Source organism: Camelina sativa, chromosome 6 (genome assembly GCF_000633955.1).
Source record: "Camelina sativa cultivar DH55 chromosome 6, Cs, whole genome shotgun sequence".
NCBI classification, from domain to species: Eukaryota; Viridiplantae; Streptophyta; class Magnoliopsida; order Brassicales; family Brassicaceae; genus Camelina; species Camelina sativa.
In genome coordinates, this window is record NC_025690.1 from 11,237,542 (window position 1) to 11,251,611 (window position 14,070).

Below are 14,070 nucleotides of genomic sequence, written 5' to 3' on the forward strand. Positions count from 1 at the left end.
ATTGGACCGATTTGGACATCAACAAGCTCTATCATAAACTTGATTGGTCCGAGTCTCTCGAGTTCAGACTCTGGTAAGCTCTCTGGTATGGTAACAAATTGAAAACCAGGGAAATGTTGAGAAGGAGAACTTACTTTATTGAACTGTCCCTCAACAACTGTAATTGAGAAGCCATTTATGTTCCCAAGTTGCACCATTGGAGTTATATGACCTTGTGCTGGAACCGGAACTAACACTATCCTTCTCGTTGCTTCCGTTTTCTCCATTGCTTAACCTCTATCGATCTCTCTCCACTCTCTCTGACTCTCTTTATGTCCCACTCTAGATTCTCGTGTTTCTCGTGTTTGTCCTCAAACTAGTCTTTCTTAATGCAATAACAAACTTCCAATAATGAGTCATTTAATAGACGGAAGAAAGTGACAATTATTCCAAGAAAAGCGTTTTTCTTGTTTGTTTCTGTTTTGGCTCATGTAAGAGTTGGTGGTTGTAGTCACGTTGGGTAGGCTTTTCCTTTTGAGGTTTAGATAATTTGTAACTAAAATGTTAAAGATGCTTTAGTTGTAGTCTCCAAATATAATAATTTTTTTTATCAGATGCTTAAATTCTCACAAAGTCATAAGACTCTATAATAATTGATATATATATATTAGGAGATGCATGGAGACGTCTAATTTGATAATTTTAAAACTAGCGTAGGTAGTGTAGTTGATAGATGTTTTGTAAGAGTCACTTACACACCCTACATATAAAATATTGAAAATATCTTGTGGAGATAGACTGTCTTAATTGTAGCTTTTTATAAACAAATTTGTTCAAATTTTAAATGTATTGATAAAGAAGAAATTAATATTCCAAGGAATGTTAACATTTTTTGTGTGTGTTCGTGCGTATAATTAAGCGTTCTTATAATACATGAAGTTCAGCATCTTTGATTTGTGTTCAAGTACTTGACAAGCTCATCAAATGCGTTGTATGAAGAGCCTCCACTTCTCACAGAGGCATTAAGCTTCTCTTTCAAATCAAGGACTCTCTCCCTCATGGCTGCACCTTCTTCATCCATCATCAACCTCTTCACTGCTCTCTCTACACTTCCTCTTTCCACTTCCCCTCCCACCTGAATCCCTATTCTCCATACACTCTCTACATACATTGCATTTAACTTCTGCTCGCCTTGAAATGGCCTGCAAATCATTGGAACTCCTTCCAAAATGCTCTCAAGTATTGAGTTCCATCCACAATGGCTCCAGAAGCCTCTCACTGCAGGATGTCCAAGTACTTCTATCTGCGGTGCCCATTTCACAATGTATCCTCTTTCTGAGACTATCTTACTGATTTCGTCTAGCAATGACTCTGTCCCGTCGAAGCTAAGGATAGAACCCGGTCGGATGACCCATAAGAAGGGTTGGTTGCTATTCGCCAATCCCCAAGCCATCTCTAACATCTCTTTGGTTTCCATGTGAGCTTTGCTTCCCAAGCTTATGTATATGACTGACCTTGGTTTTTGCTTGTTAAGCCATTCAACGCAGCTCCTATCTTCTTGCAGTAAACTAGGTTCCAGCAATGAAGATGTAGTGTGAAGAGGGCCTAATGAGTACACTGTAATTCCGAGCTCTTGTTGTAGCCAGGACAGCGACGAGCTCTCTAGACAATACGCCGTGTTGATGATAATTGCTGAAGCTGTTCTTGTGTTAACTACTTCCTTACACATCTCCAAAAGTGGCTCCAATGGACCAAATCCTGAAGTAGGTAGGTCGCTGTATCTTAAAGGATGCAAACCTTCCAACATCTTGTCTTTCATTTCAGGATCTGCAAAGTAAGAAATAAAAGATGAGTAAACTGATCGATTGCGAAATGGGTCATCAAGCTCTTTTAGGCACCTTTCATATCGGTCAAGAACTTCTCGGCATTGAGTTTACTTAACACAGAGTAGCAAACTTGAATGGTAGCACTGCTGGTGCTGAAGATGATACTAGGAAGGTTGAAATCTTTAGCTGCAGCTTCACAGAAGTACATAAGCTTGTCATAGATGATACATGCGATATCATTGCCTTGTTGCAGCAATAACTGACTTATACACTCTTTGAAGCTTGCCTCGCTGGTTCTGTTAAGATTCATCAGAAACTCGGCCGGTCCTAGTTTCTTAGATTCAAACTGAGGTAAGCTTTCTGGTATGGTGACAAAGTCAAAACCAGGAACATGTTGCAGTGAAGAGCTTATTTGCTTTAACTGTCTCTGAGCAATTGTAATTGAGAAACCCTTTGACTGAAGGGCTTTCCCAAGTTGCATCATTGGAGTTACATGACCTTGTGCAGCAACTGGAACTAACACAATCCTTCTCTTTTCTGCCCTGTTCTCCATTTCCTGACCTCCTTCTCTCCCTTTTTTTTTTTCTTCCTCTTCACAATGCAATAAGTGATCCAAATAATTATTAAAATCCCACTTGTGTAAGAAAATTCCCACGATCTTCCAGAAAAGACAATTTTATATACTTTACTTTAACTTAAGTGCCAACAAGTCAACTACTTAGCTGTGAAGATAAGGTTAACACATCACTTACTTGTCAAAGAAGATCTGAACACATGCTACATTAATAACTCTCACACCATATAAGTCTTTTCGGCTAGTAAACAATTAAGTGTTCCTCATTTTCTTTCTTAAACCAAAAATTGTGTTCGTTTTGGCGAGCAACTGGCAGTTATGGTGCAGTGAAGTAGTGAACATATATTATATCATCAAAAGAGATCATTCTCAGTTTTACAATTATTGAATTTGAATTCGCTTTTTTTTCATCTTCATAACAAGAAGCTTGGACTATAAAACTCTCAAGGCTGATCTACATGAAGTTCACTAGGTTTACTCTGTCTTTAGGAATTGGTGCGAAGCTTAGTCATCTAGTTTCAGCTTCAGTTTTTTACACTAAGGGCGCGCTCACTCATACCTGCATTTTCATTATCCACGATTGGTATATTTAATTGCTGAAGTTCTAGATAAGTGATCTAAGTTATTATTAAAACCTCATTTGTATTGGCTGTTCTTTAGTTCAGTATTTCGTCACCTGATAAAACTACTTTGAGTCATCTCTGATCAAGTCCGAGTCATGGCGGAGTCTGTAGACATCAGCAAATCAATACTCTATCGGTCAAAGAAACCGATTATAGCTGTATAATTAGAAGACCATCTTAGTGATCTTCTCTGTCATATATGCATTCATCTTTGTGGTCATGGTATCTATTTTATTCTATAGATAAATTGGGCATGTCAAATACGAATACTAACATGGAAATTTCCTCTATTCCCAATGACTTTTTTTTAATCACTAAAAAAGTGCATTTTTTTAGTCTAAAAAAAAATAGTATAAAGTTCAGTATCTTCACTCTGTTTGAGGAGTATAAAGTTCGAGAAATGTATCATTTCTGTTTATTAATCCTTTTGTTTGAAACTGTATTTTGGTGTTAACAAGGAATGAACCATAAGGCATAAGGGACGTCAAAGAAAGAGTCTCTGGGAAGAACTTCCGTAAGCCTCAAGCCACGGTAAATATCCTTTAACCTAGCAATGGAATATTTACCATAAAACTGTTAAAAGAGATTTCATTTTGAGAGAATCGTGGTTTATAGTTGAATTGTTATTTATTTGGATAATAAACTTTTGCAAGAATAAGCTTGATCTTTTTTGTTACATGAGGTACACCAACTTTACTTTTTCTTTAGGAATTGTTACTTAATGTTTAGCATCTTTTTCACTCTGTTTCAAGTACTCGACAAGCTCACCAAATGCGTTGTATGAAGAGCCTCCACTTCTCACAGAGGATTTAAGCTTCTCTTTCAACTCAAGGGCTCTCTCCCTCATGTCTGCACCTTCTTCATCCATCAACCTCTTCACAGCTCTCTCTACACTTCCTCTTTCCACTTCCCCTCCTACCTGAATTCCTATTCTCCAAACACTCTCTACATACATTGCATTTAACTTCTGCTCACCTTGAAATGGTCTGCAAATCATTGGGACTCCTTCCCCAGTGCTCTCAAGTATTGAGTTCCATCCACAGTGGCTCCAGAAGCCTCCCACTGCAGGATGTCCTAGTACTTCTATCTGCGGTGCCCATTTCACAATGTATCCTCTTTCTGAGACCATCTTAATGACTTCCTTTGGCAATGACTCTATCCATTCGAAGCCTGCGATAGAGCCTGGTCGGATTACCCATAAGAAAGGCTGGTTGCTGCTAGATAACCCCCAAGCCATCTCCAACACTTCTTTAGTTTCCATTTGAAATAGGCTTCCCAAGCTTATGTATATGACTGACCTCGTTTTTTGCTTGTTCAGCCATTCCATGCAGCTTCTGTCCTCTTCCTTTAAACTAGGTCCCGCCGATGAAGCCCTAATGTATAGAGGGCCTAATGGATACACCGGAATTCTGATTTCTTGTTGCAGCCTTGTCAAAGACGAGCTCTCTAGACAGGTAACCGTGTTGATAATAACAGCTGAAGCTGTTCTATTGTTGACTACTTCTCTAGTGAGCTCTAAATATCTTTCTAGTGGCCCAAATCCTGAAGTTGGTAGGTCTTTGTAAGTTAATGGATGCAAGTCTTCCACTACCTTGTTTGGTAGTTCAGGATCTACATAAGTCAAAAACAAATTATGTTGACCACAACGACCGGATTCAGAATGGCATGCAATAAATTTTAGATACCTTTCATGTCGATCAAGAACTTCTTGGCATCGATTTTGCTTAAAACATAGCAGCAAACTTTATGTATCGCAGTTTGGGTGCTGAAGATGAGACTGAGAAGCTTCAACTCCTTAACTGCAGCTCCACAGACGTACATGAACTCATCGTAGATGATACATGCAATATCATTGCCTTGTTGTATCAACAACTGACTTATACTGTCCTTTAATCCTGCCTCGTTTGTTTTGTTGAACCTTATTATATACTCGGCTGGTTCGAGTGCTTCACCTTGAAAAACTGATACGCTTTCTGGTATGGTGACCAATTGAAAACTAAAAAAGTGTTGCCAAGAGCTTACTTGATTGGACTCTACCTGAACAACTGTAATTAAAAAGCCCTTCAAGCTAAGTGCTCTACCAAGTTGCATCATTGGAGTGATATGTCCATGTAACGGAAGGGGAACCAACACTATCCTTCCCTTCTTCACACTTCTCTCCATTTCTCTCTCTCTCCCTCTCTCTCTCTCTCTCTCTCTCTCTCTCTCCGCAGATGATCTCCAAATATTTTGTTTTTCAAACATTCCGATTATATTCATTTATAAGAGACTACTAGAAATCATTGTGACCGACAAATATTATTAAAATCCCACTAGCATTGGGAATTACACAATCTACCAAACGACAACCTTAATTTTTAATTGTAACTAATGTGTTTTCCTCATTTGCTTATTTTAAGTAGTAAACTTCCATTATACAATATTCATTGTTTGGTTTTATTTTCTCTCGGTGATCGGAATGTTCTTTTCTTGGCAACGAAGTTCCTCACACATGCAAACATCGAGGAAAGATTTGTATATTTATTAAGTATCAATCATTTTCAAATCATGAAGTGGACGAAGGCTGTGACTGTGAAGATACGATTTGCATATTTATTAAGTATTTTTTGGCTGGTGTACATATCATTGAGTATATATATATTTGGTTGGTATACAAATATAGGCTGGCGTATGAATATGTAGCATTTGCGTGTATGAGAGGTGAGTGTTCCTCGTTTTCCTTCTTTAAGTGCCACACGTCAACCACTTCTAACTTTCATGACGTGATGAAAGTAACATTCCAACAAAAGCTAATGTTATAGGAAGTGAGTTGGAAATTTCCTGTTTCCAATAACTTTTTCTTTGCACAGAAAAAAAAAAAGAAAAAAAAAAGTCTTAAATCAAAGCTCTTTTATACTATATAGAGTTTAGTATAAAGTGCGAGAAATTTTTCATTTCTGTTTATTAAACTTTTTTGTGTTTGGTCATGTCTGTAGTAAGACTGCTTCTTTGGCTAGTAGATGGAATGTTTAACTACAAACTGTTAAAAGAGATCATTTCATTTTGAGAGAAACTGAGTTTTAATTAAGGTTGAATTGTTATTTATTTGGACAATAAAACACACCAATTTTTTGCAAGATTAAGCTTGATCATCTTTATGTTACATGAAGTTTACCAGCTTTACTATTTCTTTAGGAATTGCTACGTAAAGTAATGTTTAGCATCTTTTCACTCTGTCTTCAAGTGGTTGGACAAGCTCACTCAACGCATTGTATGAGGAGCCTCCACTTCTAATAGAGGCAATGAGCTCCTCTTTTAGAACAACGGCTCTCTCCCTCATCAATGCACCTTCATCATCCATGATCAACCTCTTCACAGCTAGCTCTCTCGACTACTACTTTTTCCACTTCACCTTGAAGCAGATTCCTTATTCGATCTCCATACATTTTCTATATACACTGCGTTTAAGTTCTGCTCACCGTTAGAAGGTGATAAGGGGGCGGAAGAGCTCTGTTTTGAAGGTGACAAAACAGAGTAAGGGGCAGATGGTGAAGAGAAGCGATTATGAAAGGGATAAGGTCGTATTAAACCTAGGGGGTTTGAGATCGACTGGTTTGCAAGTCCTCCTTGTGAGAGAAAGACATAGTAGAGGGACCTATTTGTAATTATATAGTGGCAAAACCCTTATGTGACTATATATATTGTATCCTATTCTATCGATAATATACAACACACTTTCCTACATAGTATCAGAGCAGTAATTTTCTGAGACCTAATACCCTAAATTTTTTTTTTTCCGCCGCTCTCCTCTCCCTCTTTCTCCTTTCACCCTAAATCTTGCCGCTCACGTCTCTCTCATCGCCATGTCTACATCCTCGAGTGAAGTCATTGCTACCGTTGACGCCTCTCCCCTCCATAACGTCAACATGTCCAACGTGACAAAACTCATTGCATCAACTTTTTGATGTGGAATCGTCAGGTCCACGCCCTGCTCAATGGATATGAACTCGCCGGTTACCTTGATGGTACGACCGCCGCCCCTGCCTCCACTCTCACCGTCGATGGTGTCACCACTGCGAATCCTGCATATTCCCTTTGGAAGCGTCAAGATAAACTCATCTATTCCAGTCTCCTTGGTGCAATCGCTGTCGAGGTTCAACCTCTTCTGTCCAAGACAACAACCTCGGCCGAGATCTGGAGTACACTCTTGTCCACCTATTCTAAGCCAAGCTGGGGTCATATCAAGCGGATCCGTGAACAGATCAAACAGTGGAAGAAGGGAACGTGATCCATTGATGCATATTTTCAAGGAATCACCACCCGCTTCGATCAACTTGGACTTCTGGGTAAGCCGGTTGAACATGAAGAACAAGTTGACTTTGTACTTGCTGGTCTCCCTGAAGACTACAAGCCCGTGATCGATCAGATCGATGGTCGTGACACTCCTCCTTCCCTAACCGAGTTGCATGAGAAGCTGATCAACTATGAGCTGAAGCTACAAGCTCTCGCTTATACGTCTTCCTCTGTTCCGATGACTGCCATTGCCACCACTTACAATCCCTCGGGGAGATCTCATAATCCTCGCCACACGTCTCGTGGTTCCTCTCGTGGACGGTGGAACAATCAACAAGGATCTGGTCGTGGCTCACAAGGTCGGGGTTACCAAGGTCGATGCCAAATATGCAGTGTCTTTGGTCATCGTGCACGGCGGTGTCCTCAGTTCCAGTCGCCTGGTCATGGAGGTTACTCCGCTCCACCGTGGCAGCCTCAAGCCAATGCGGCCTCTGTTTCGTCTCACAATCCTTGGATTTGTGACACAGGTGCTACGCATCATTTGACATCTGATCTCTCTAATTTGGCTTTACATCAGTTGTATACTGGGGGAGAGGCGGTAACCATTGCCGATGGTTCGGGTCTTCCCATCACTCACACTGGTTCTGCTTTACTTCCTACACCCTCTCGCTCTTTAGCACTTACAGATGTCTTATATGTACCTAATGTTGTTAAAAACCTTATATCGGTTTATCGCCTCTCCAATACTAATCAAGTATCGGTGGAATTCTTTCCTGCATACTTTTAGGTGAAGGATCTGAGCACAGGGTCCGGTTGCTCCAAGGCCGAACGCGGAATGAACTGTATGAATGGCCTCTTAATCGTAACACCATCTCCATCTTCGCGGCATTACCATCATCCAAAACCGATTTCTCGTCTTGGCATCTTCGACTTGGGCATCCTTCTATTATTGTTTTAAAGTCTGTTATTTATCAGTTTTCTTTACCACTTACTCCTTCTCCACAAAAACAATTTCATTGTTCTGGTTGTTCACTCAATAAAAGTCATCACTTACCATTTTCTACAAACACAATCACATCTTCCTCTCCTCTTGAATATCTCTACACAGATGTTTGGTCCTCTCCCATATTATCCTCTGACAATTTCAAGTATTATCTTGTTATTGTAGACCATTTCACTCGATACACATGGCTTTATCCTTTAAAACAAAAAACCCAAGTCAAAGAAACTTTCATAGCCTTTAAGGTCTTGGTCGAGAATCGGTTTCAACAAAAGATTCGAATACTGTATTCGGATAATGGTGGTGAATTTGTTGCTCTCCGGTTGTTTCTGGTGTCTCACGGCATCTCTCACTTCACGACTCCGCCACATACACCTCAACACAATGGTATATCTGAGCGGAAACACCGGCATATAGTTGAGACGGGGCTTGCGATGCTTACTCATGCATCTGTTCCACATGCTTATTGGCCATATGCGTTTGCGGCGGCCGTCTACTTGATCAATCGACTTCCAACAGAGGTCTTAGGCGGTGTCTCTCCTTACCAGAAGCTGTTCAATACCACCCCTAATTATTTAAAACTTAGGGTGTTTGGGTGTTTGTGCGATCCCTGGCTACGTTCGTATCGCCAAAACAAGCTTGAATCTCGATCCACAACCTGCGTTTTTCTGGGTTACTCACTCACCCCAAGCGCATATATATGTCTCGAACAGACGACGGGTCGATTGTATGTGTCTCGGCATGTGCAATTTGTTGAGACAACGTTTCCTTTCTCGTCATCGTCGTCCTCTCCTTCGCCGGTGTCGAGTTCATCAGTTGATGGTGGCTCCAACAGTTTTCTGGTGTTACGACTATCGCCTTCATCAGTTCACTCCTCTCCGCCGTGCTCCGATCTTCACCCTCCGACAGTGCCTAATCCGTCTCATTCCAGCTCACCGCCAACATCCGCATCGCCAATGCCGTCGTCCTCGCCGGACCATTCGCCACAACCTTCGTCGTCTGGTCCTATGCCACAGTCCTCGCCGTCACCCTCTCCTGATGTCTCTCATGAAATCCGAACCAAACGGGTCAATGATTCACTCCATGAGGACGAGGCCCAATCCATATCCTCTTCTCCCACTACTACTACAACAAATCCACCAAGCCCAATAAATCCAAGCCCATTATTACATCCACTAAACTCTACCCCGTCTTCAACCTCCTCATCGTCTTCAACCTCCTCTATCCCGATATTTACTCCATCAGATTCTTCACAAGCTTCATCTATCCAACAATCACCTTCACCACAAAATCTCCATCCCATGAAAACTCGAGCAAAGAATCATATTAAGCCAACCCAACTTTTTACTCTCCACACCACTAAATCACCGATTATACCAACGACTGTGGCACAGTCGATGAAGGATCCGAATTGGCGTCAGGCGATGGCTGACGAGTATAATGCTCAAATGCGCAATCATACCTGGGATATGGCTGACCCTGACACTGCAAAGAACGTGATAAGCTGTAAGTGGATATTCACAATAAAATATCATCCTGATGGGTCTATTGATAGGTACAAAGCTCGGATTGTGGCTCGAGGGTTCAACCAACGTTATGGTCTGAATTACTCGGAGACATTTAGTCCATTCATCAAGACTACTATTGTTCGTACGGTGCTTGAAGTGGCGGTCAAGCGGAATTGGGCAATCCATCAAGTCGATAACAATAATGCGTTTCTACAAGGAACATTGCATGATGAAGTCTATGTTACTCAGCCACCGAGATTTGTTGATAAAGACATACCGCATCATGTGTGCCACTTACGCAAGGCACTATACGGTCTCAAGCAAGCTCCTAGAGCGTGGTATCAGGAACTTCGCACATTTCTCCTTCAATCCGGGTTTAAAGCTTCTCTTGCAGATGCCTCGCTCTTCATCTGTCATCATGTTGGTCACTCTATCTATGTCCTTGTGTATGTAGATGACATAATCATCACTGGTGAAAAGTTTTTGGTTGATGCGTTTAACAAGTCTCTTGCAGCTCGTTTCTCCCTTAAGGATCTTGGTCCCTTGCGCTACTTTTTGGGCATTGAAGCCACTCGCACCAACACAGGCCTCCACTTGATGCAGCGCAAGTATATTACAGACCTCCTGGCCAAGACGAACATGCAGAATGCTAATCCGGTACCGACTCCAATGACACAGAAGCCGTTAATCGTGTACACGAGCACACCACTTGCAGACGCCTCTGAATATCGCATGGTGATAGGGAGTCTTCAATATTTGTCCTTCACCAGGCCTGACATTGCCTTTACGGTAAACCGTCTGTCTCAATTCATGCATAAACCTACTAATGACCATTGGCAGGCTGCAAAACGCGTTCTCCGATATCTTGTGGGCACCCGCTCTCTTGGAATCTTTCTTCGCCGTGTCGCACCCCTTGCTATACATGCTTTCTCTGACACATATTGGGGTTGTGATAAAGGCACTTATCGCTCCACCAATGTGTATATCGTGTATCTTGGAGGGAGCCCGATTTCATAGTCCTCGAAGAAGCAACGCAGTGTCTCCTGCTCATCCACCGAGGCAGATGACCGTGCGGTAGCAAACACGGTGTCAGAACTCCGGTGGATCTGTTCTTTGCTCACTGAAATGGGTGCCATCCTTCCTACTGCTCCGGTTATATATTGTGACAATGTCGGCGCCACTTACCTATGCGCCAACCCCGTGTTTCATTCCAAAATGAAACATGTCGCGTTAGACTACCACTTTGTTAGAGAACACATCCAGTCCGGTGTACTTCGTGTCACTCACGTCACCACCGCTGATCAACTTGCAGATGCATTAACCAAACCACTTCAGGGTCCACGGTTCACTGAACTTAACAGTAAGATTGGTCAAAAATTTGCCTCCATCTTCAGGGGGCGTGTGAGAGAAAGACATAGTAGAAGGACCTATTTGTAATTATATAGTGGCAAAACCCTTATGTACATGACTATATATATTGTATCTTATTCTATTAATAATAGACAACACACTTTCCTACACTCCTTGCAGGGCTTCGAGAAAACAAAGCTCTTTTGGGTAGTTAAGACTACCTCTTTTTTTGGTTTTTATTGATGCAAAATAAGAATGAATGTACAATGCTGCTACGATCTCTATTTATAGAGTCGTAGGGAAAACTCAAAACAAAACCATAAACCTAACAGCTAATCGTTTTAGATAAACCGACAATGCAAGAAAGCCCAAAAACAAAGTACCCAAGCTGATGACGAGGCCCATCAAGGAAGAGAGAGGCGCTGCATCATAAGGTCTGCAGTCATCAGCACATATTTTAGTAGCGTCGAACCAACGTTTTCAATCAATCTGGAATCATCAGCTTTGTTAATATTCCTTGGTTCTTCACAATCAGTTTAATCAAACTAGGCAAGGCCTCTTCTTGATCAACAACTCATCTAATCTTACCATGGACAATTCAAGATTCCTCAGCCGACTGAAACCTTGAGCGTTGATGCTCATCTTAGTTCCCGTGTATTTACAATCTTTCAGGACCAGATCTTCCAGTCTAGGTAATTTCTGTAAAGCAGGCATTGAGTCTTCCTCCATATTTGTTCCGACAAGTGTCAAAGACTCAAGACTGGGAAAGATCACATCCACTAACCCGGTTTCTGATTTCGACGATAACTTAAAGATTCCCACTTCGAGCTTCAGGACACGAAGATTTTGGAGTTTAGAGAAGTGAGAAATGTGTAAAGGAACTCTTCTCTGGTCTATCCACTTTGAGTCATCGTAGTCTCCAAGTCCCGAAGATTTATGAGTAACTCATGTTTCAGCTTGCTCCAGCTGTAAGAAGAGATAGACCTCAACGTCTGAAGGTTTGCTGCGTCACCTATTAGACATTCTCCCACGAATTTTCCGATGACATGCCTTAGTGATGTGAGCTCACTTAGATCGGTCGTGCGCTGGAAGGAGGCTGTGCCGGACGCATCAAGTGTTTGTAGAAATCGTAAAATTAGAGACGAAAGCTGGTAATATACTGACATTAGTATGAGAAATCCCAAGGTACCTCAAGTGAATTAATTCCCCGATCACATCTGGTAAAGATTGTGTCAAATCACCCTTACTAGAAAACAAAATTCCTCCCATATTAAGCACTCGAAGTAGATTCAGTTTCAAGTTTGAAGTTCTAACAAAACCCACCATTCCTGTCCCTTCTCCGAAAAACATAAAGGTTCGCATCCGTTTGTTTACACGTCGGTCGCACAAGTGACAGTAGTTCATAAGATGATGAACCACTTCCCTTCTGCACATAGTAGAAGAATGATGCTTCTCGTTGTAAACATTTACAAAGTTAAGCTCTTTAGCTTTCTTGATAACCACGTCTCTGAGAAGATCATGGATTTTGCAAGTCATCACCTTTCCTCTTTCTATTCTTTCAGCTTTCAGTAAACTTCTATCTATCAGAATATCAATGAGCCACATCTTCCATCATCATCTCTTCATCCTCTTGTATAAACCCTTCCGCTACAAGTAAACGCATCAATTTCTCTACATCAATCTCATAGTCCTCAGGGAAGATGCTGAGGTAAAGAAAGCAAAGTTTCAACTCGTATCGCATCTCCTTGAAGCTTAGATCAAACACATTGGAAACATGATTGGAGTTATCCTTTAGTCGTCGCCATAAACCAGCACAAACCTCGTGCCACTCGTTTGTCCTCTTCCTAGACAAAATCCCAGATAGCACGACTATAGCAAGCGGTAGTCCACCTCACTTTTGAACCATTTCTTTTCCGGTTCTCTCCAGATCCTCATCGACCTTTTCGATATTCCTGAATGCTTTCTGTTCAAACAACTTCCAGCTTTCTTTAAATGTCAAGAACCTGAACTTATGAGCGTAGACTGTCCCATCCACGCCTTCGGCAATCGCTCTAATAGGTGTAGTTATGATGACTCTACTTCCTCCATGATTGCATGGTAAGGCTCTCTTCAAGCTCTCCCACGCGTGTGGATCCCATACATTATCTACTACCACCAAATATTTTTTTCCTTCAAGAAGACCGTAAAGGTACACTTCTAACTCCTCATCCTCCTTAAACATATTGATCTTTTCATCAATTTCTTTCGTAGAGACTACTCCCAAAGATCTTATAATTCTCACAAGTATATCTCTTGTTTTATACTCTTGGGAAACATAGGTCCACGCACGGCAATCAAATCTTCTCTTCACTTCCACCAAGTTGTAAAGCTTCCTAGCAAGTGCAGTTTTTCCGAGACCTCCCATACCAAATATGGAGATGATATGCCTCTTGTCCTCCTTATTATCACCAAAAAGCTTTACCAAAAGAATATTAGCATCATCTTCCAAACCAACTACTTGCTCTTCCTGATCAACAGGTGGAGTACGTCGAAGCTGCCTCACCCTCAAATTTGTAGAACTCTCTCCTCGAGACTCGTTGAAGGATCTTATGCCATAAGTCTCCCGCTTGCGAGTAATATCCAAGATCCTTCTCTTAAGGATTCTAACATCATCAACTATGTTGTACGCATCCATCTTCTCGCCTACTTTGTTGGTCAATCTCCTCAAACCTCGCCTTTGTGATCTTTCTTCGAGTTTCAGACTATACGAGTCCAAAACATCTTCAACATCGTATGCTAAGTCCAACACAAGTTTTGTCCACTCTTTCGAGACTTCATCTTCTCTTTCTCGAGCTTCAACATCTTTGAGATAACCTTAGATACAGGTCAACTCCGTCTTCAGGTACTCTAGATCTTCGTTGACTCCCATAAACATCGATGCTTCTTCTATGAGATAGTT

The 14,070-nt window shown here is 41.4% G+C and overlaps 2 protein-coding genes and 1 pseudogene across 2 annotated transcripts; all 3 read right to left on the reverse strand.

The window, feature by feature from the left end:
* LOC104790895 (UDP-glycosyltransferase 76E4-like) lies at positions 827-2,432 on the reverse strand. The gene is made up of 2 exons (XM_010516693.2): positions 1,878-2,432; positions 827-1,806 (listed from the first exon to the last, which is right to left on the reverse strand). Exons 1-2 carry the CDS (start codon positions 2,356-2,358, stop codon positions 920-922), a joined length of 1,368 nt encoding a protein of 455 aa, XP_010514995.1. The 5' UTR covers positions 2,359-2,432; the 3' UTR covers positions 827-919.
* Positions 3,542-5,841, reverse strand: LOC104790896 (UDP-glycosyltransferase 76E4-like). Its single transcript, XM_010516695.2, has 2 exons — positions 4,688-5,841; positions 3,542-4,613 (listed from the first exon to the last, which is right to left on the reverse strand). The coding sequence occupies exons 1-2, from the start codon at positions 5,259-5,261 to the stop codon at positions 3,721-3,723; spliced, it is 1,467 nt and encodes a 488-aa protein (XP_010514997.2). The 5' UTR covers positions 5,262-5,841; the 3' UTR covers positions 3,542-3,720.
* Positions 11,317-14,070, reverse strand: part of LOC104698921 — a 4,878-nt pseudogene continuing 2,124 nt past the window's right edge.